Source organism: Phoxinus phoxinus, assembly GCF_949152265.1.
Source record: "Phoxinus phoxinus genome assembly, chromosome: 6".
Classification (NCBI taxonomy): Eukaryota; Metazoa; Chordata; class Actinopteri; order Cypriniformes; family Leuciscidae; genus Phoxinus; species Phoxinus phoxinus.
This window is the reverse complement of record NC_136881.1, coordinates 4,484,920-4,509,733: the sequence shown is the minus strand read 5'-3', so window position 1 is coordinate 4,509,733 and position 24,814 is coordinate 4,484,920. Positions and strand designations below refer to the sequence as shown.

The following is a 24,814-nucleotide window of genomic DNA, read 5'->3' as shown; positions in this document are numbered from 1 at the left end:
GCACATCATCTGTAGAGGATTTGCTCTTATGAGGTGAGTTCAGCGTAAAAAAAGCAGGTATGTGCACTCAAGCGCAGCGGACTCGGCCTAAAACTGGTATTTAGAGGGCATAATAAAGAATAGATGGTAGACACCAAGCTCTCAGTGCCGAGTCTGCTGCACCCTTGCATGCAAAGAAAAAACCTGCAATAAAATCTATCAAGTGTAAGTGGTAGTATGCAATGCTCATTTCCAGCAATGTGAAGGAGCCGCTGGTTTTGTTTCCTTGCTAAAATATTCACACCACAATAATTGACATACTTGAAAATAAAGAAAACCAGTCCTGAAAGTGAACACTGTTTTGCACTTTACGGGAAGTTTCAACAACCGACTTGTCAAAAATCATTGGCCGCCCTTCTTCAAGCATCCATTTTGTTTAAATGCTCTTAGTCTTTCCTGCCCAGGTGACTTCCTTTACTCAAGGGAGTGCGGAAATTACTCAGGTTGGCGTGAATGATTCTATTTGATGGTTAATGGAAAATATTGGAAAGCCACTTAAGCGAGGAGAAGAGGAAGATGAAAGTGTGGAGAGGATGAAAAGAAGCCTTCAATGTTCTGAGGAGCAACTGAATGTTGCACGCTGCTTGCACACTCATGAAAGGCTCTTTTGAGAAACGAGGGTCTGACAGAATCATGTTTCGCAATGGCAAACTGTCAAGTTCACCAACTCTGTGTCGACATCGGCCACTTTTGTAGGATGTTTGGATGCGATTAACTACTTCACTGTTATTAGGCATAACATAATCTTGATGCTATTTTTGAAATGCCATATTTCCGCAACTTCAAAACATGTTTATTCTCATAGAAATATCACTTTATTACTGTTATTTCACAAACCAGAAAAAGTATAAATCATTGATCAGTGGTTCACAACTTGATTTGCTTCAGTGTAACCCATATTTTATGTGGTCTTGATCATATTTTATTTTACTTAAATTTGCTCTTGGTTAAAGTATGAGGACGTGTCAAGCAATCTCTCCATGTAGTCATTTGTCTACTTTTGCAAGCTTCTACCAAGTGACAGATGCATTGCACCAAAATACTGTAGATTTTATTTGGAAATCTCTATATACAGTATATATTTCTCCCAACTTTGCACAACTGAGTGCTTAATTAATCCCCCCCCCCCCCCCCCCCCCAAGGATTTTTTTTTCCTTATTTCATTTCCTTAGTTACTTGTGCCATGCTTTTCGAGTTAATGACCATACATATTGCAATGTTCTCAATTTATTTATGTTTTATTTACAGCTTAATTGGTACCACATTAAAGGCACACAAACATATAAATGTTAAATTATGTACAAATATACAGAATAAATAACTCTCATCCACACTTGTACAAAATAAAGCTATGGTGCTCTTCTATACAGTAAAACATTTCAAGGCTCAACACAATAACTTGTGTGCATATTTTCTCTATACATATATAGATATATATATTTATTTTCTTCTCCAGCCACACAATGAAGATAAAACACCCTGCATAATTATCATGCTAAAAGAAAATAGTCAAATATGATTTGTGTTGAAAGGAATTTTAAACAACATTATTTTACAAACCAGAAGCTACACTACTCAGTTTTCCTATGGGAAAAAATGGCATAGACTGTGCGGCCCCACAACGTGATTGTCATCAACCACCTTTAAATAGCATTTTGAGTAGTGCAATTCTTTTCTTTTCATTTTCTCCATGGATGCCCAGCAGAGTTTTTGTCCATATCAGAAGCAGTGGAGGTCTGAGCAAGTGGGTCTATGACATAATTTTTGAACAATCTCTCCAGGCGTGTTGATAATTTCAGGTGAGACGCCAACTTCAGGCATGATAAATGAGCCCAGTCATAAAGTCTGACCTCAGGGTCAAAACAATAGCCACTTGGCAAGCTACTTGCTGTTGATGACGCCTTATTTATTAATAAGTACAATTTTCAGACATATTGAGATCTAAGTACCACCATTATTTAATATTTAATGAACAGAAACTGTGTTGGGCATGTTTAATTCAAAGCTTACCAAATCAGGGAATGTTTTAACTAACCATAAATGTTCTGTCTGACAGAAGAAAAAAGAAAGAAAGAAAACATGTTTTCTTCCATTGCTACAGATAAACAGAGCTTAAAGATTTGCCACATACATAATAAGAGATACACAGATATAAATGTGAAGTGACTCTGTGTGCTAGTCTCCCCTACCATGTAGCAAACATAAAGAGAATGCATTAACCACAATGCAAAAGAAAAGTTCTGGTATCAAAGCCAATCTTGTCCAACTCTGAGACTCTTTCTGTGTGATTGGAATTTTGTTAGAATGTATAATCCATCATCTGCAATGTCCAATAGCATGCTAGAGCTAAAGATCCACCTGAAATTAGACACTGTGTCAGCGTCAAATGATTGTATCATGAGAATTGCCTCAACTATGACGTTGTTGTATTATATCTCTCGGGCTAAATCAGAAATCAGAATGGACTGTCAAGGCACTTGGAGTATCATTTTTCAAATCAAAATATACAGTGTACTTATCTCAGTTGAAAGTCGTTTGATGCTCTAAGACTTCTAAATAGTCTGGTTCAGTATGCAAATTGGCTTTGAGCTCAAAGTATTCGTTTTTAGTCTGTTCCACCATGACCTTCCTCGGCCTCGTATAAACGAGAGTTTCCATTAGTTTCAGCTCTTTGTGGTGGTTGGGGACTTGCATGTCCACAGCTGGTTGTAGCTGTGATATGTTTTTCCTGAGGTATTCGGTGAGGCTGAGCTGTTGGAGCTCCCGTTCTCTTTCTAAGATGTTCTTGTACAGGGAGCTCGCGTCTCCCAAACTTACAAACTCAGCGGGGTAGTCGGTGACGGCCCTGAACTTCACGTTAGGGAGGGATTCGTTGTCCTTGTCGAGGATGCTATTGCAGATATGCTTAGATTTATCGCTATCGTAGTCATCTAACTCGTAGTCTTTGTGTTGAGAGCAGTAGCTGGGGTTCCTGCAGACCTGAATGATGGGGCTATGGGAAGGTTCATCGTACATGCTGGGTCCTTGCCTTTCAGTCACGTGGTGGGTGGTTTTCTGGCCATACATGCTGTAGTGCAGGTGGATGGGACTGCTCTCGCGAGGTTGCTCCTCGGCCTGTTTCTTTTTGACATGTCTCCGCTGACGGTGTAGCACAAACACGACAATCCCGGCAGCGCAGAAAATGAAGGTCAGGAAGAGAATGAGAAGGCAGAGGATGAGCACAGATAGAGGCACTGCCTCTGTAATGGAGCGGAAGAAGCCGCTGGTGCCGCCCTCCGGCGCAGTCGTGACTGGGATACCGTCCTCTGTGCCTCCAGGTAAGGAGTTATAGGTTACCAAGCCGGGGCAGAGAACATCATGCTTCAGGTTTCTGACCTCAGCAGTAGACAGTTTTTTAGGAGTGTGGCATAAGATGGCACCCACCACGGTTTCCTTGCTAAGCTTTTCCACCCACTGTTTGAGGCTGACCAAATCACAAGTGCAGTCCCAAGGATTGTCCTCAAGATAAATCTGCTCCAAATATTTAAGCTGGTCCAACGCATTACTCACCGGTAAGTGCATAAATACATTTTTCCTTAGGTTTAATTTCACCAAGGGCACATTACGAAATATTTGTGCAGGGAGAGTGTTAAGTCGGTTGTTGTTTAGATACAGGAGCTTTAGATTTGTCAAAGGGTTGAACGATCCAGCCTCAATCTCTTTGATCACATTATACTCCAAGTATAAGTTTTCCAGGTTGTGAAGGCCAAGAAACATTGTCGCAGATATTTTCTCTATCCTGTTTCCATTCAGGTGCAGCTTTTTCAGGTTGCTCAAACTCAGAAAGGTTTCATTGTCAATGTAGTCTATTTGGTTGTTTGCCAAATTGAGCAATTCCAAACTGTCGTATGTCACAAAATCATATTTGAAAAGTCGTTGTATCATATTTCCAGTCAAAACCAGCATGGTTGGGCTTTGTTCAAGAATGCCTAGATCAGATATCCTTTGAATGCCTCGGTCCTCACAGTGCATTAAAAAACCTACAGTGACACAAGGCCCTAGGCCGTTTGCAGGTGTAGGTATCTTTGCATCATCTTTGGCATTCGGTATCTGAACAACCTTAGTGGATGGGGTGACAACCATGTCTAGAGACTTTGATGGCTCTTCGAGGTTGATGTCAGCATGAGAGAGGCAAAGTAAATCCCTTTTGACCCTAGCCAAAGAGGTGCCCCTAAGATCTTCAGGCCTGTTGCAAACCACCTCGCCAATGGATGACTGCGCTCGCATGTTCTCAATCCAAATCTTTAAATGTAAGATTTCGCAGTTACACACCCAGTCATTCTCCTCCAACTGAAGCTCAATGATACGACCAATATGCTCCAGGAAACCCACGTACGGCAGTGTCTGCAGCTTGTTCCCACGCAGATCCAAATGTGTCAGAGGCACAAAGCGGAAAATGTTGCTTGGAAGGAACTCGATCTCATTGTCATTGAGGATCAGAACTTTAAGACGGACAAGCTTGCTGAAGGCCCCAGGCTCCACGACCCGGATGAAGTTGGTGTCAGCCTGAAGGTATTCCAAATTTACTAAGCCGTGAAATGTGTCCTCCTTCAGCATGACCAGGTAATTTCTGTTTATGTGCAACTTTCTCAGGGATCCCAGCGCACTGAACACACCAGGTTCAAGCTCCTGTATGCTGTTTTCACCGAGATGTAAGGTGACAACGTTCTTGAAAGCATCCATATCCGTTGCAAGTAACTCCACTAAGTCATTTTTGTATAGATTTAGATGAAAAGGTTTATCTGACGGTACTTCAACGTCTGACATTTTGCTTATGTTGCTCTCCTCACAGTTTATGTACAACTGTCCATCTGTCTCTTCACATGTGCACAAAGATTTGCAAGCTCCATCGTACAACACCTTGGACTCAGTATCTCCCAAACTGGCACCAGCAAAGAACGAGCAAACGAAAACAATCCTGGCCAGCATTTTGTTCTTCTTCAGTGTATCTAAAAAGACAACACAGGAGAGAGAGGGAAATATAATTATTGAGTGCAGTTAACAAACTCATAAAATAGCTATTTGCAGAACACTGAATTAAAGGAATTATTGCAAGGAGTTCATAGTGTGGAATCTAATAAACTACACAGGATATGATTCTGGGAATCTAATATGTGCATAAAAACAGATATTCACAAGCTGTTAAATTATTAAAGCTATTAAAAGTGTTGCTAATGTATTGCATTTTATCATTGCATACAAGCAGTGAGTGGAACTCCAGAACTCTTTATAACTAACACTGTAATAGTCCTAAATGAATAATTTTATTGCGTCATTGATGATGATAATAGTGGTGATTATATCACATTAGGGAAATAATTAAGTATTTAAATGATTGGGATAATTACAGTACATTCTAATTAAGAAACAGACTTATGCTTATATGCCACATAATTTGTAAAAAAATTATTGATTTCACCTTTTTTTCACAACAAAGGCAAAGAATTTGTACGCATGCATAGCCTATATTTTACCATGACAAACTGAATGATTTTTAATTTACATCAATTCTCAGCAGCAGGCACCCTGTGAGACTTGTCTTTACATAATTAGACTGGTTTTCCTGACCCTGTTACCTCTAACATCTGGATGAGTGTGCTTTAAGATGTGTCCTATACTGCCAACAATTATACCTCAGAGTTCATTTGAATGAAACAGAAGTACGCTGTCCATAATCATTGCAAAAGTCAGTTACCTGTTATTCTTGCAAGAACAAGTTCTTCCACATTAATGTTGTAGATCTATATTTTGTGTCTTATTTGTATTTGCTAGGAGCCAATAACTTGACTCCTCAGTGAATGACTCTTATAATGAGTTCTTATCTCATAATTAAAAAAACAATAAATAATAATAATAGTTATTTTTCTATATTTATTCCACAAAACTACTGAATCTTTTTTTCATGGAACTACTAAGAAATCAGACTTATCAAGAGGAATCAGTACAAGAATCATTGGTAACACTTTTTTTGATGGTCCCTTTTGAACATTCTGGTAACTATAAGTAACTGTGCAACTACATGTCAACAAACTCTCATTAGAGTATTAATAGGCTGTCTGCTTAATATCTGCAAACTCTTTATTGTGATGCTCCTCCAACAGACACTCTACTGACTATAAGTAACTTTGCAACTACATACCAACTTATTCTAACCCTAACCCTACCAGTCTACTAATGCTCTACTAACACTCTAATGATAGTTAGTAGACATGAAGGGGCAATGTTACTTATAGACAACATAATTTGTTAAAGGGACCATCCAAATAAAGTGAAACCGAATCATTAAATAAATATGATTCCTATGACTAATTTGTGTATATTTCTATTTTCAGGACTGATGAAGAGCATCTCCAATGTTTTAACGATATATTCAAGACGAAAATCAAAAGTAAGAGATCCCTATATGAACTCAAACATTTCTCATAAAATTCATCCCAGACCAACTGATCTGATCTGCTCTTCAAATCAATTTTATAGCTCTACACTATAGTGTACTGAATAATATCTGATACACTATAGTTGAATCTTGTACAAAAGTTGAAGTTAACAATAGGGATCTTTTATAAGGAACTTCATGAGAGATATAGTTGATATTTAAATGAAAAATAAATCCCTGGATATATGAAATAGCAACCTCTTCCTCATACATTTCCACTGAAGGAAAATAACCATACGCTATGCTTTGTTATTATGTCATTTAACATAACACAGTTCTATGCAAATTAACTAAAACATAAAACACCCCAGAGTCCCAGTGAATCTTAGTGGAATGAAATACTTCCCAACTGTATTGACATAAAATCAAACATTGAATGGTCCGGCATGCCACATGACACCGACAGGCTGCGTGCGCTGACAGCTCTGAGCAAACACAGCGTGTGAAGACAACAAAGATGGTTTGCGTCGTCTCTCTTGAGGATGCAGGTAGACAGGCAGTGGAAGGGGGCGGGGGCATAAATAAAATTAGATTAAAAGATTACAAAAACTGCAGAGAAAATGAATGCTCGCATGTCATGCTGGATGACAGGACAAAGAAGGGAAAAAACTGTCCCATTCCTATTTTTAGCAAACAGTGTGTGGTTGACAGCAAGGAGAGAATTTGTGGTCCATTAAGTGCCAGTGAAGCCTACATATTGTGCTCTCATGCATTTAAGCAGAGCCTAATATCCATCTACTTAACTATCTATCTATATACACACATACGCACATATAGCTCGACCCGTGAGTCCTCATCTCTCAGGTCTCCACCCACCCTGCCCGTCTAACCCGCTCCACACATCCTTGGAGGGGAATGGGAACATATGTCCTGATACAGCAAATTCTCCTGTCATTCTCTCACACGGTCACACAAAGCATAGGCCATCACATAGGAAAGAAGAGTCACGAATTAAATATTTTTGATCTCTCAATTCGCCTCATAAATAGTGAAGGAGATCTTTGCATAAAGGAACAGGCTGACTTTTTGGGACTTTAGCTTATTCACCGTATCCCCCAGAGTTAGATAAGTCCATATATACCGTTCTCATCGCCGTGTGTGCTGTAACTCTGTCTGACGCATCCACCGCTAGCCTAGTTTAGCACAAAGACTGGAGGTAAACGGCTCCAGCTAGCATACTGCTCCCAATGAGTGACAAAATATCGCTTCAATGTGATTTGTATAGTCACAGCGTGTACAAATAACAAGGTCACATGAGACACAGCCATCTTCTAACCGTATACATACTGGGAACTATATTCTCAGAAGGCGAAGCACTGCTACTTCTGCGGAGTGATTTGCTTCGACTTCTGAGAATATAGTTCCCAGTATGTATACCATAGATATATATATAAACACTAGATACCTCATACGCGCTGTTGGCCAATGGAGGTCGACGGCCGCACACGACGGCCATCTTGCCACAGGGGGCTCGCTCACTCGTAACATTGTGTTGTATGATGAATGTACTTTTTAAATAACCATAACTTGCTCAATTATCTACCGATTTTCAAACGGGTTGGTTTGTTATAAACGTCAGAGATGTAGTTATGACACTGCGTACTTATGAATAATTATAATATTATATATTTCAACATGTTCAAGCATCCAGAATTATAGCCATGTTAATAACGTTTGTAAGAAACCAAACCGTTAGTAAATCCGTCAAGATTTCAGCGAGATAAGAGTATTTGTGTTCGTGCAGATCATTCACCTTACAGAAAGCTTCCCTGTGACAAGATGGCCGCCCTATGATGCCGGAAGTGACTCCGCCTTAAGAGATCTAGTGTTTATATATATATAGATATATCTATGATGTATACGGTTAGAAGATGGCTGTGTCTCATGTGACCTTGTTATTTGTACACGCTGTGACTATACAAATCACAACATGTAAATAGGAAAATGTTGGCGTTATTTTGTCACTTACTGGGAGCAGTATGCTAGCTGGAGCCGTTTACCTCCAGTCTTTGTGCTAAGCTAAGCTAAGGTGGGTGCATCAGACAGAGTTACGGCGCAGAGATGAAAAGGGTGTGTATGGAATTATCTAACTCTGGGGGATACGCTGAATAAGTTAATGTCCCAAAAAGTCGGCGTGTTCCTTTAAGACTTTTTAAAAACTGAGAAATAGACCCTATAATCCCACATCCACTAGTTTTAGAAGAAATCTTAACAATGTCATGCTCTGATTTGCTGCATCCAAAGTCTCTCGAGTTGGTATTTATTTTGCTTCACGACCGCTAAAAAAGTATGTTCTATATAGTATGAATGTGTGTAATATGAATGTAATCTGGACATACTTTGTTCGCCATTCGTTCATCATTATCATGTGACCTTCCAGCATCAGCTGATTCGCTTCACTGTCATCCACAAATGCTCTCCCGTGGCCTCAAGGAACAGTAAAATGTCCATCGTATGCACACTTTAGAATCTCGCCGAAATAACCATTTTGGGTTTCATTGATCAGGTTTCAAAAGAACCTTTTTTTCCTTAATGTGAAGGATCTTTTTATAATCCAAGAACCGTTTTTCCACTATAAATAACTTTTTGAGCAATGGAAAGGTTTCATGGTTATTTAACAGAAAAATAGATGCCAATAATGAAACTTTTTATATTGAAATGTCTAACTTTTAATTGCAGACTTGGCATCTTGACAAACCTGAGCACAGTTTGAGACACTGTTGATATCTCTTTTGAAAATGTAGAGTATTGTAGATACACATTAGATTTGGTTCTTTTTACCAATAGAAAAAAAATCTAAAAAAGCAGAAAACCTCAGCAAATGACTCCATTTGCTTTCTATTTAATCTCTTTGCTGTCTTGGAGAAACAATTAAGATATTACAAAGATCTCCTTTGGGATTTTCTCTCATACGTCCACCTTAATTCTTTATTATGGACGATGCACTTTTGTTCAAATTAATTATGAGGTTACTGATGACTTGTTGGAATAATCAATAGGAGAGATCTTAAGGTATACTTATACAGGATGTCTGAGACTAAGAGAGACAATCGAGATGTAAAAGAGATTTTATTTGTAATTTTTGAAATTCTTAATTTTGTAGCTGACATATGCAAGCCCCGGTAACATGAGAGAAATGAGGAGATCCATTATACTATCTCTACCACACTGCATTACATTTCATGGGACTTGTTGTACACATGTGCATGTAAAGATATGCAAAGTTGCCAGTTCCACTGAACAATAGACCAGGATGCAAAGACTCGCAATTGAAGAATCCATCACAGCAGTGAATGTTTGATGACATATGAGGTGTATGTAGCGTGAAATGTTAAAATAAATTAAAGCAAATAAAAATAACCCTCAAGGCTATTTTGTATGACTCTAGTGAGCTTGTTTGTAGCTGAGCACTTCATATATCCATAACAGCGGAAATACATTGTGTGCTTCTCGCTTCCACTATCTTATCTTGACATCGCAATTCAGTGTCTTTAGTTTTGAGGCAAACAATTTTTTTTTTTTTTGTATGGCCCCATGTGCTGTTTACCTGCAATGCTGAATTCCAATCGCTTGCAACCCTACAGCAACACAAGCATTTTTTTTTTTTTTACCAGCTGCCCAGTGGAGCAAATCTAGACCGAGCTAGTTTGCAACTAACTGCAAATTGCAAAATAAAAGTGTTTGGGTCATTGTATTTATTTATGTATTATATTTGAAGCTCATTTGAATCTTAATAGAAATTCATGGCGCTAACCTTTTTGAAAGGGAAATTATATTTGATCCAGGCCCAGGAGAAGTATTGTTTTTAGACAGCAGGCATTGTCTTGCTTGAGCAGTTTGAGAGAATAGCTGCTGTCTCGGACACAATTTCTAAGGGTTGGTCATTCATTATTTATCTGATCAGTAATGAAACACCACCAGAACAAGGTTGGCCAATGAAGCATGGCAATCAATGGCGGTGGTCCTGTCAAAGAGGAGCAAATCAACTGCTTAAACCAAACCACAAAGCCATCCTATCATTTGCATAATCTGCTTACCATATGCTATTTAAATGACAGGTACAACTTTCATTTTCCTAGTCTTTTGCAAGTATTGTCTTATCTTTCATGTCTCCTGTAGAACTGGTGTCAAACCAATTTAGTCCTCCGTCTTTGAACATGACAAACGTGACATTTTTACGAGACAATATGGTTAGGGTTGCAACCTCATTCCAGGTAGAATAATTTAGGTCTAGTAAGCTTCCATTATAGAAGTATGTTAAAAAATCAGGACACTCAGGCGTCAGACCATGTAATATCCACACCCAAGGTACAACATAGACTTTAATTTGGGGTTTTAAAAGTTGCCTGTATCATTTTAATTAGTGCTGGGCAAAGATTAATCGCATCCAAAATAAAAGTTTGTGTACATAATATATGTGTGTGTACTGTGTATAATTATTTTGTATATATAAATACACACATATGCATGTATATATTTAAGAAATATGTGCATATACACTGTATATTATACATATATTATATATAAATATACATATTTGATATGTGTATATATATATATAATTTTTCATATCTATATATATATATATATATATATATATATATTACGGCATGTCTGTGTATTTATATACAAAATAATTATACACAGTACACACACATGTATTATGTAAACACAAACTTTTATTTTGGATGCGATTAATCACGGTTAATCTTTGCCCAGCACTAATTTGAATCTAAACAAACAAAACACTTGATCCGGAGGTCCTTTATATGCATAAATTCAAAATGGTTGTGTTTCAAATCCTGTCTTGCTACCTGAAATTAACCTTGACCAATACTGTGAAAAAAATTATTATAATAAGCATAAAAATTCATTGCACACAAACATATTGAGGTAATTATTCAATATTTATTAGACTAAACATTTATTTTCCATAATTAATTGGTGTTTAATTCATTTATAAACATAATTTATCTTACTTCATCTGACACCTTTGATTTTTTTGATTTTCGGAGGACATTCAGACATGACGGGCCCTATTTTGACGATCTGAAACGCAAGTGTCAAAGTGCAAAGCGCAAGTAACTTTGTGGGCGGATCCCGGCGCTGTTGCTATTTTCCCAGCGCGATAAATGACTCTTGCGCCCGACGCAAATCTAAAAGGGGTTGGTCTGAAGTAGCTTCATTATTCATAGGTGTGGTTTGGGCGTAACGTGAAATAGACCAATCAGAGCGTCCTCTCACATTCCCTTTAAGAGCAGGCGCGCTTGTTCCATGGCGGATTGCTATTATAACAGCGGATTTGCCGGCGCACGCCAGGAGCGGTTCACAGCCGAGGAAACCGACGTTCTCGTCAGGGCCGTAAAACACAGAGAAGTGACATTTGGGGATGATGGGAGAAACCCACCCAAATTAGCTTCGGTTAAACAGGCGTATAATTTGGGTAGTAAATGTGTAGCCTAATCTAGATTTTTTTTTTTTTTTTTTTTTTTTACATCTAGATAGATCTTTTTCACATCTTCACGGACACAACAATGATTTCCCTCGTGTGTTAATATTTTTCCTTGTAATAATGTATGATTTGCAAAAATGAAAACTGCTGCATCTTTTTATATTAGAGAATCAAAGTGGATGCGCGTTAACATTATGGCCAAGCACGCGCCCTTAAAATACCACATCACTAACGCGCAACGCGCCACTGTCTTTAGACTGTTTTTTTCCGGGTCAATGGCGCAATTGCTTTCTAAAACTGGAAAATAGCACCATGGAAGTTTTGCGCCGGAAAACGCCTCCTCTTTGCGCTGAACCGCCCCCGCGAGCGCAAGTTCATTCCCTAATTTACCGACGTGCGTCTGTGGAGGGAAAAGTCCGCTGTGCGCGGGTGCAAAATAGGAATGATACATGCGTCGGTGTTCAAAGTCAATTGCGCTGGGTGCAAGATAGGGCCCGACGTCTTTGTCTGTGATGCATGCAATGTTGCCGTTAGAATTAGGGTAAAACAATCTTACATTCATGAAAAATACAGTTTCCATAAGGTTTTTTTTTTTTTTTTTATATATAGTTTTCCTATAACTATTGGCGGAAGTACCCATTTTTTTGGCGTGTTCGCACTGCAATGCAATAACTGGGAATTATTTTAGTTAGAGGAACTCCTTTTGGGAGGACTAAGTTAGCTCCTACTTCAGAGCTAGCTCCTACTTTTACACAATAGTAAAAATGAGTGACGTGAGTGGACGTTGATTGGCCGAACGCATGTAAAACACCAACACCCATCATTTTTAAAAAGCTGTGTAAACACACAGGTTACATATCCTTACTCCAAGAACATGGATAACAGCAATAAGATATACACATGTAAGTGCAGTTAACATTAGCTTTCTGTATGTCAGCTTTGTCTGCTGCGTTGTGTTCTTTCTCAGCCTTGATGATATACTGCAAGTTGTCAAAGGAGATTGTCTCTTAGCCCTCCTTTTTGCTCTTTCAATCGCATGACAGAGATGGATTGTATATGTATATTGTAAGTTATCACAAAACCAACGATACACAACAAAACAAAACCAGCTACGATCACAGCGTCCTTAAAGAAACTTCCACGTGCAATGGACAAGTTCTATGGTTGTTAAAGGTTCATCATGGAACCATATATATCTAAAGAACCTTTATTTTTAGAAGTGAAGAAAACAACATCATGTTGTTGCCTACATTTTGGAACCGCCTTAGTGTTGTGAGTGTGCCTATGATGCCCATGTAAGTTTTGGAGCCTATACATCATCCTGTACACCAAATTTGTAATTTCTCATATATAATATGCATGCATTTATCACAGCTATAGGAAGGGAAGAAGTGCTGTGTGCTTTCTTCCAAATGTGTTGTATAACAAATGTGCCGTAATTATTTCACAGGAATTAGCAGTTAGATCTACCAGATGAAACCATATACGTTCACAGAATCAAACATCTGGATGTAACAGATGTACCTCTCCTTGCAAATCAACATCACAACAGGAAGTTGTTCTCACTTTTTCTGCTCTCCATTTGATTTTCCCCTTCACTGCAGTTTATTCTAATAGACCACGCTTCCGTGATCCCATTTTATTGGTACATGCTAAAGTAAACCAAGGATCACTGCTGCTCATATTCAGGGTGATTTGAACAAATCCCTAACCCAAAGTATTAAACTTAGGTGCAGAACTCAAGCCATTTGTGCAATGGACGTACCTCAAATTGCTGTAAAATACCTACAAATTGAGAAGGACCATTTAACATCACACTTGCACTGGCAAATACCCACCAAACACCTTAGCAACATTGATATTTTCTTAAGAAAATGGAGATTTTTTTTTTTTATCAGTCTGTCTAATATGGTGTTAGCTTACATGTGTACAAGAAAAATATATAAATAATGATGGGCTTGTTCAGAACTTTATATGATTTTTTCGGTCACTGAAGCAAATGAAGTGGAAGAATGACAGCAGTGGGTCTGACACAGAGCTGACATCTTAAAATGATATAGTGCTGCATTTCTAGATGAATCATATGAGTGTTCACGTCGTTCAGCTCTGTGAATTCAGTTTTTGCCTGAAGCTTATGAAAAAGACTGCAACTAATGAGACAAACGCAGAAGATATTACAGAGATGTAATCATTTAATAAAATAGCCATCACTTTTAACAGCTTTTCAACTGTTTTCCTTTTATAGCACTTTAAAATAGATATATTCGTTAACCGTTTACAGTAAGTTCCCATTAGTTAACATTAGTGAATGCATTAACAACAATTGAGCAATACAGTTGTTACCGTTTTTTAATAATCTTTGTAAAAAAAAAAAAAAAATTGCAACAACAACACATTAACAGAACAAATTGTTAAAGTAGGCTCTGTTTGATACTACGAATTACCAGTTCAAGCCAGGTTCCCATCCAATAATTACAAATAGCTTTGTGCTTTCTCAGATTTCAAATTCGGTCCATTTTTATCACAAAATGCAAACAATAAATTACATTTTGATGATCTTAAATGGGACGTGACAGATTGCTGTAGCACAGATTCTCTTTAATACAAGTTACAGCACATAAAACATGAAAGAATATCAGAAGGTATGTTGAAAGATACAGTACAACTTAAGAAATGAATCATGTCTCATGCTCATGTAATCAGTGTTTCAACCACAGATAGGCATCAATAAAAGATCTTGTGAACAATATGTCACTTAAAGGACAAGTTCGGTATTTTACACTTAAAGCCCTGTTTACAGATCGTATCTGATGAAATAGAAAGGTTAAGATTAAAATTTGGACACATGCTGCTGTCGCGAGAATTTTAGGTTTATTTAGGACCTATTTTGCCAAACGTGTCACACCCGTGATTCTTCAGTTGAGAGCTTGAATAATAGACACTCAAGCGGCGGAGTAATACCGCACCTCACACAGCACATTCAATACAAGTCATGGAGTTGGACAAAAACTACGATAAAACCTGTTGGAATGCATCTTTTTCAGCGATTTTTTTTGGGACCGTATCAGTGAACACCCCTGACCACTCGGTGAGTTTCACGTCTTTGTAAACGAACGTTTAATGTGTTTTAGGAAGGAATCTTCCAGTGGCCATAGACAACCATTGTGGGGGTGAGGGGGGAAAGCGATATAAACCTAAAATTCTCGCGACAGCAGCATCTGTCCAAAGTTTAATCTTAACCGTTCTATTTCATCAGATACGATCTGTAAACAGGGCTTTAAGTGTAAAATACCGAACTTGTCCTTTAACGTTGCATTTACATCAGGAATAAAGATCACAGTTGGTTAGTTTGCTTTAAAAAAAACACAACACAAAACACTAAAGAGGAGCTTATTAACTGTTAATTATATGTATATGCTTGAATACATTTGTCATGAACACAAGTGGTTAGGAAAACTGAACACAAGTGGTTAGGAAAACTACCTTGTGTGCAACCAAGTTGCATACAAACATTTCAGTTTTTATTTTAGTGTAATTATTATATCTGAAAATAAATACCGGATATACTACTTTGGGCTCTGCTGTTAATTTGAACCTCTAATATTACAGTAATGTACCAAATGAGGGGTTATTTGGGAGAGATCAAACTATCGGTATCGGCAGATGTCATTCTGAATCGGCTGTCGGTAACGGGCAGAGAAATGTAGTATATGTGCATCTCTAGCGTGTTCATGTTAGCGCTCTTCTCCAGTTTTTTCCCCTCAATTCGGCCAGGAAAAAAAGGATTTCAATGTTGCCCAGCCTCAATAAATCTAACTCCTCTAACTGAACAATGTGAATCCTCTAGACAATCACATGTATTTACAAGGGCAACCGTTATCTCATTGCAGGGAAAGAAGATCGATGATTTAATTTTCTCAGTGTTGTTTTCATCAACAGACACTGTCTTAAAAAAGAGCAAAGAGCCTTTGAAACTGCAGGTGCATTTCTTCCCAACAAAGTTGAGAATAGTTCTTAGTCAAGCCAAGCATCACTTATGCCAAGCATCACTATTACTGTTGCTCATGGATTAGGGGTTTGTTTAAAGTACTAAAATGTGGAATACAACTCATCCAGCATCGCTTTTGCTACACACATGAAGGACTCCAGTTGTGTTTGTGAAGCAATTCGACCAGGTGGTCGATAAAAAGGGCAAAAAAAATCCCCAGACTGACATTGAAGAAAGGACCTGAGCCATTTCTAAAGACGTGGGGGTGGACTCTTTTAACTTGGGCTAGTAAGCAACCATACAGCAATGCTTTAAAAATCACTCTGAACTCCTTAGCAACCAAAAGCAATGCCCTAGCAACCACCTTCAACACTTGAACAGACAAGCACCACTACAAAAATCCCGTTCTCATTACAATGAAATCCTAATTGGTACAATTTTAATCAAGTATATAATTTTAATGAAGTGCTGCCTCGATATTTTGTAAAATGCACACATAATTCTGACAATTTGAATAAGATCTAGCCAGGTATCGAGATCCAATGCACTTGTTTTGACGCACCGGTGATGTTTGTGTCACTGTCGAGCATGTAATCACATAGCTCTCCATAAAGGGAAGTAACCTACAACAGATTGTTGCTGGTTGCCATCCGCAGCATGTCACTGGGGGGACCTTAACATCCAGCGCAGGAGAATGAGGGATGGAGAGATGAAGAGAAAGAGTGGATCCTGGGCTCGGGGCAAAGGGATGAGTGAATCAGTGACGCTCCATTTTACCCTGCGCAAATCAGTGGGCTAGCGCAGATGGCCCTTCATTGTGTCTGTGGCACTATGGAGGAAATGATGTGCTCGCCCCAGGGAGACGCCACAACACCCACATATAAGAACAGAGGCCAAAGAAAAGCCCACAGTCCTGTGAAGCTAATAAACTCGCCCACTCGATATGGAGTGTCATTCACTATTGGTAAAAGTGCATTTGTACTGTTGATTTTACTAAAAACATGTGAAATCTCAAATGTTACTCGCAATGTACTGGAAATCCATTGCATCGCTACAAACCCCCCTTTTTGGAAATATTATTTTTAAGAGTGCAATGATAGTATTGATTCTGTTTGAGGTAATTGATGCATGCAAAAATATACTGTAATATAAATGCATTTAAACAAACCGTAATTGCCATGTACTGTACATGTGTGTCGGAGAATGTTAGCAAGTGAAAATGCATTGCATCTGTTCATGGTAAAGACTTGGGGTCTCCAAAACCTCAAAAATAAATATGCATGTCATTAAGTTGAGACTTCATAATCAGTGCTTTTAATGGGAAATTAATTCAATATCAGCGTGCTGCCCACATCTATGCATTGATAAGATGCTTTTATGCAAAGTGATTTTCATATAATCAGCTCATAACCCTGGTGCCGCTCTGCCAGTTAAGCCACTAAACATATCACATCGATGTTAAGTATGTTTTTTTAACAAAAAAAGGACCAGACTCCAGACATGTTAATCCTACACATTAATCCTAATGCATATAAATAGCGATGTACTTATCCTGTATGTTGCATTAACTAAAACAACAACAACAACAACAACAACAAAAGTTTAGATGTGCACAAACCAATGTTTTTCTTTAACAAACTCACATACAAATCATAAATGCATGCAGACTAGTTTAAACCTCTCTAATCATCATGATATATTTAATGTGGACTGCATATCAATCTCTCTTGAGCATCTAGAGAGGGTGCTGCAAACTGCCTCTCCAGACATTAAATTAAGACTCGTCTCTGTGTGTGGGTATGTCTGGCTGAGTGCTTGTGTGTGTGTGTGTGTGTGTGTGTGTGTGTGTGTGTGTGTGTGTGTGTGTGTGTGTGTGTGTGTGTGTGTGTGTGTGTGTGTGTGTGTGTGTGTGTGTGTGTGTGTGTGTGTGTGTGTGTGTGTGTGTATGCCTTTGTGTAAATGTGACTTTGAAGGCGAGCATCTGTGCTGCAGACGGCTACATCACAATGAAGTCACCTGAGTTTCATTTACAGGGATTGAATTTGCAGGGAATGAATAAGTAAAATAAACCTTATAAGGTGTCCTTGAGATCACAGGAGACAGTGCTACATTAGCACTGCCTATTATACTTTTGAAATACTTTCATATTAAAAGAAGAATACACTAACATACTAAGATATATTACTGTTCAAAGGGCAAACAAGTGCTGTGCATTTAGCAATCTAGGCTTTGTGCCAACCTTTAAATCTTTAACAAATGTTTAAGACCCTTACATGATACAAAATCGATCACATCTGCTATGATACTACCAAGCATTCATTCAGAACAATTGCAGTCCTATAGAAAAAGAGACAGAAGTGCATGGAATAATCACACTTTGCTTGCTTTGACTTCGGATGTGCCATTAGTAAGCCACTCTTACCCAAATTACGCAGCGCAGGAGTCTTTGTAGCTCCACTTGGCCAAGTTATGTGTGCTTTGTGGATCAAACAAAACCACCCAGTTTTGCAGCACTTCTCAAAAGACTTCCCTGCTGGCACGGAAGAGCCCACCGCGCAAAAAGACGCATGGAACAAGTCCAGGTCCAACTTGCCCTCAGCTGTCCATCGCGCAATAATGATTTGTTTTATTATTTACTCATGTGTCCAGTAACGATTTTCAAATATGTTTCGACCGCATTTTTGGGGGGAGCTTCACGTCTCAGTGTTCAGCTCAGAGATAGTCCAGTGGTTGACAGATAAAGTCCGCGATTAAAATGCAGCTGTCCGCGTCCCTTCGGAGAGCGCCTGACCCCCGCGGTGTCTTATAGAAGGTGTGATGATGGAGGCACATATTCTCTAGCCTCTCGATCTGCCCAGTGAATGAGCTCGTGCTGGAGCTTCACTTCGCTAGAGCTCCTCCCTCCGTACAGTCAAAGGAGCTATCGTGAGTCCATAGAGAGAGAGAGAGAGAGAGAGAGAGAGAGAGAGAGAGAGAGAGAGAGAGAGAGAGAGAGAGAGAGAGAGAGAGAGACGCAGCGCGAGCAGGACTTCTGCAGGAGTGTAAAGGTCTGAGGAAGCTCAGCCATTAGTTATGTTGTTACCTTATGAATAATTGAGGGAAGTTGTCGCACTTTTTTACTGCAGTGAGGTTTATTGTTAAACGTTTATTTCACATGTAAAACTTGAACCATACATTCAAGTTTTGACTAAAAGATAATAATAATAATAATCTGTCCAAGGAAAAATAGGCTATAGTACAGTTCGTTAAGCACATATTGCCCTACAGCGGGGCATGTTTTTACACACTATGAGAAGCTTCACTCGTTTGAATCCCTATATATTTTGAATATGCATTTAATATGTACTGTAAATGGATATGTAAAATAAATATCCTATTTTTAACAGTGGGGAACAATCCATATAGACATGAAAATGTAGCCTACAGTATGTATGATAATTATTTTTTTTTAAATCTAAAAAAGTTGTAAATAAATTATATGAATATGTATTATGTGTATATTACTGTATATATTTACTATTATATATTAGTATATATTAGTAATTAATTGAAAGTATGTTTTAACCTTCATCTAATATGAATTTGTCAACAAGATGTGCAAACTGATATCACGTGAAATGAGTGCTTAATTAAAAGCATTTATCATATTACAATAATTATCATATTTTCTTCAGTTTTCCTATCCACCCAACCACACGTTTTCTTCTGTCTCATCATGACTAGCCCATCAGCCAGACTGACGAGATCATGTATAGCTCATTATGAGTCATAGAGCGGAACTTCATTGAAACTGTTATATGTCACTGAAACCTGCCATTTCAGAAGTCACATTTAATTATCATTTGTAATCTGTTTAACCATCAATATTAGGTGTATTGCACTCGTATACACGAGTGGAAAGAGGAAGACATGCTGTGTTAGAGCACTGATTTGTTCTTCTCTTGTATTCATGTGTTTTCAGGTGTTGCGCAAACACCCAGAGCAGCCCACACCTTCTCTATCCACATTATGTAAGGTGAGTACACCCACGTGAGAGGCAAGAGTCAACTCTCACATGCAGTATCTGACATAAATCAATACAGCGTTCTGACATGCTTTTGATGAATACAAATATAAGATTTCAAAACATGAGAAGATATATGCTTTCATCCTTAACCTTTGCAACTATTTAAGTTCCTTGTATAGATCTTGTTGTTTTGCCCTTCTCTCAGACATATTCAGAAAATACGAAAATCCATCAAAAAATATACATTTAATAATTTAATGAGATACGCAAGTTTTTTGTTGTGTAGAAATTTATCATTATTTTGTTTTAGACAAATTGCTACCCTTGTGGGGTCCTTTTCATCAGATTTAACACTTTCCCCAGATAAAGTTTTATTAAAAGTGAGTGTATGGTTATCAGGGAGGCAACAGTGTTATCGAGCATGTTTGAGATTAAAAATCAGTGATGTGTGAAGAAAAACAGAAAGAAAAAAACAAAAACGAGGTAAATATCACATCAGCCAAATCTGTTATGGCTATTATTACTTTTTCAAGCTATAAGGTTTTCAAATTATATGTAAACATTGTGAAAATGTGATTAAATTGCGTGCTTGTGGCTGTATGAAATGCTACCTATGAAACTAGCCATATAGTTCATCATTTTATAACAAAATATAATAAAATTGTAATGTAATTTAAATTAAGCACACGGTGAAACATAATTTGAGATGATGACATTGTGGTGTTAATATTCTTGACTTTAAGAAGAAAAAAAAAAACATCAAAAAAATTCCATGTGATGTATGGATATACATTTTACATTGTAAGAATCAAATGCTAAACTAGAGTGTGAATGTCGTTTTAAGAGTTTATTTTCTGAAACCCCTCAGGGCCAAACACAGATATTCAAAGAAACACCCATAAATGAACGAAAGCACCTTGAGGTCATTCTGGGTTGCAAAGTGACAGATTCTTGAACTTGAGAATTGTTTTGCTTGAAAGGTGTGTTTGTGTTTGTGTGTTTGTGTGTTTGTGTGTTTGTGTGTGTGTGTGTGTGTGTGTGTGTGTGTGTGTGTGTGTGTGTGTGTGTGTGTGTGTGTGTGTGTGTGTGTGTGTGTGTAAATGCATACAGTATGCTTCAATGCAAATAGTAGCATACATTTATTTTACATCTTACTTATATACTGCAAAGGAATTGCGGCCAATAGAGTGGCGTTATCAATGCATGTAATTGATTTGCAGAATAGGGCATCTGCATTTGCCATCTGTTTGGGCTGAATTACACCGAGATTCTCTGGGAAGCAGCATTCCGAAGTTCGGAGTCAGCAACTGCTAATGAATGCTGAGTTAAGACATGCTCAGCTCGATGCAATCATCTCCGGTAAATACGATAATTCAGTCAAAAGTACAAAAGCAGCGCTCTAGTTTGTACATATTTAAGCTCAATAAAAATAGCCAAATCGATTAGCTCTAGAACAATTAATAGATTAATAAAATCGAAGATTGCCCATGTGATATATAAACAAAACAAATTATATCTCATTAGTGACACTATCTATATAAGAGCCAGTGACAAATTCCCGAAGGTCTGGCTGAGATGAAGCTGTTCTCGTCGGGCACAGAGCGCTGAACGACCACTGCCGGTCTGGAGCTCGCATCTCCAAAAACATATAAGCAAATTTTTAAATATGTGTTATGTTTATAAATACCATAGTTGAGGTAAACAACTACATTCTCGCAAACAAAAAAATCTTACATTCCATGACAGTATTTGTAAAATTATAGTGGGTTTGCTCCTCCGCCATTGATGCTTGCTGTGAGAAATGCTGCCAAACAAGCGGAGTGATACAAGTTGTGAAACGGCTTCGGTGTGATATAGTAGAATGAACCGTTTTCACATTTCTGGGTTCTCAGAAGCGGAAGTCGTCATAGTTGGGTAAACTGCAATAGTGGTGAATGGGAGATGACAGCAAATATATTTAATATTTATTTGTGCTAGTAGCAAAAGAAAAAAAATCTACACTAGCATTTTCACGACTTTCCAAAAGAGGGAAAAGTATAGAGAGATTGATTACAGCAGTCAGAAAATATAAAGATGTCAAATTTGCTGTCATTCCCTATATAGTGATAAAAAAACCTATACCAAAATGTTTTTAAAATGCATTTGTCACACTACATTAACATATTAACTGACATACTATTTGAGACTTACTGGTAAGAATATTATAATTCAAATGTATTTGGAGTACTTCTTTAATGCACAATGAACATTTCTTATAATAGTAAACCCAAAATATGTTTTAATATCACTATTAGTATAAGGAGAGTATGATCTCTCTATAATATCAGTCTTTAAATGCTTAAAGTACTTGCAATAGTTCAACTTTAGCACAATCAAATAAACCTCAGTATACTGTATATTTAGCATACTCAATACATACACAATACTTCTGGATAAACAAAGTGCATTAAATACTAAATTAATTAGTTGTTCCGATTTAATATACCAAAAGTACAATTTAACGGTATTCATATTAGGTACATAAATATGTAAATGTATTTGTAGTACACTTATATACACATATATATACAGCAACTCTGCTATCACTTTGAAGTCAATAACAAACTCAAGCCATAAACGTTAAATACTTGCATGACATTAAGGTTTGTTGTTAACCCGGGGCTTGTGGTGAACATCTCCGATTATCTCTCCTTAAAAAAAACACACAGGTGGAGACGTTCTTTCTCACGTAGACACTCCTGCAGTGAAGAGAAGAAGAGAAACACAGAAAAGGACAGCTAGATTAAATGAACAAACATAGGTATGATCGTAAATTAAAGCAATAGCTCATCGAGTAGACAAAGAAAAGGGATGTTTGCATGTGAGATTATGAGTGGACAAACACAGAGCTGTTGTGCGAGGGTTTTTCTTCCATAAACCTATGTTTGATTAACATGTGCTGAATTATTTGAACATGTGTTCGATTAAACATTCAGAACAAAGAGCCTGCCATGATGATTATGTTATTTGCCTGAGGTGAACAATGAGAAGAATGCATATATGAAAACTGTGTAATACAGCACCTGCTGCTACTTAGGCAAATGATTTCTCAACAGGAGCAGTGGTAGTGTGTATACTATACATACAGTGCTAAGGATAAGTGAATACACCCATGCTAAAGTTGACTAAAAAGAGGAATAACAAATAATCTTTTGGAAATTGATTGTAATGCCTTAATTAAAAAAATGTGGAAAACTCCAACTTTAAGAACACCAATTTTGTGAATTAATAATGTATCGTAAACAAATACAGTTTCTTCCTTAAAATGCAGGGTGCATAAGTCTGGACACCCCTATGTTAAATCCCCATAGAGGCAGAGAGATTTGTATTGTTAAAGGCCAGTTATTTCATGGATCCAGGATACTATGCATCCTGATAAAGTTCCCTTGGTCTTTGGAATTAAAATAGCCGCACATCATCACACACCCTTCACCATACCTAGAGATTGGCATGGGGTAGGCTACTTTATATATATATATATATATTACATGTGATGGATGTTATTATTATGCTTTGGGGTATTTGAGGAAATAAGTATTTACATTTACTGCCTTATTCCAAATGCAGGCACATTTATGTTATATTTCATTTAATTACTAGGTTACAGGTTTGTTTTATTATCATTCCTGGTCTCCAGACTGTGTGTCTGTATATGCTGAAATAATCACAGTGCGCCGGCGTCTCGCCTTTAGGTTTCGTTTTCATTCAATTGATGGTCAGGACTGGTACGCCTTGCCGGTGAGTGTCTATAAACTGGCATTGCTAGTAATTCAGATCAAAAGTTAATATCACATGATTTTGTAATTTCATTAGTTAATTCTGGTGTTTGTGTTTTCATTGCAGGTTTACAACCTAACTAACTAGCTAACTAACGCGCTCAATAACGTCACTATTCACCAGCTGATAGACTAGCGTAGCGGTAGCATTCAGGCTACCTAGTTTGTGGATGATTATTGTGTATGTGTGCGGAATAAAAGCTCATAAAGTGACTCGAGTTGTATCCACCGTGCTTGTCCTGAAACCCTTCCAGTGGGGAGTTTATTGAGTTAGCTTACTAAAAAACTGGACACTCAATGCAAATCAAACCAGCTATTAGGCTAACTGAAATAAAACCATGCAATCTCTATGGTGAAGGGTATGTGATGACGTGGGGCTATTTTAATTCCAAAGGCCAAGGGAACTTTATGAAGGTTTATAATAAACATAATTGTACATCTTGAATCTTGATTTGCAGTAGGCCTGATATAATATTTGTAGACAACTTTGTGTCTTTACATGTGGGAAAGCAAGTTATCATGTCATATGATGCCTCTGATTATGATTTATAGGACTCATCTTACCTAACGCTAACCCCGAACAATAAGTCCCAAAACCTCAAGAATGCAAAATGGAACGTTGCTGAATAAAGGGTTGGTGCTTTCTCACAGTATGCAAAGTTGGAAAGAAAACCGAAATGTTGAACAGGAAAGGAAATGCTACCCGAACTCCTTAAAAGTTAAATAATAACCACTGTCATACTGAAGGAACGGTGCATATATATTCTGTTTTGCATGGGACCGGACAGTGTCGTGTTCTTTGAGGGAGATTAGAGGGCAAGCTGTCACCAGAGGCACGCATGCTTTATGCAAACATTACCTGAGCTGTCAACAAATGCCACAGAATGTTTCTCAACATGTTTCAACAGCTACCAGTACGACAATCACATGCTCCTTATCAACATGATCAGGGAGGAATTCTCTGGAATGAAACTGCAGTGTGGTCAAAGCATCATGTTGTGTTGTTTGCTTTCTGTTATTTTAAAGGTTGCACATTGCA

The 24,814-nt window shown here is 37.8% G+C and overlaps 1 protein-coding gene across 1 annotated transcript; it reads right to left on the bottom strand.

The window, feature by feature from the left end:
* Nucleotides 1–1,206: 1,206 nt before the first annotated feature.
* slitrk6 (SLIT and NTRK-like family, member 6) lies at nucleotides 1,207–18,809 on the bottom strand. Its single transcript, XM_079615954.1, has 2 exons — nucleotides 18,377–18,809; nucleotides 1,207–5,027 (listed from the first exon to the last, which is right to left on the bottom strand). Exon 2 carries the CDS (start codon nucleotides 5,005–5,007, stop codon nucleotides 2,560–2,562), a length of 2,448 nt encoding a protein of 815 aa, XP_079472080.1. The 5' UTR covers nucleotides 5,008–5,027; nucleotides 18,377–18,809; the 3' UTR covers nucleotides 1,207–2,559.
* Between the last annotated feature and the right edge of the window lie 6,005 nt (nucleotides 18,810–24,814).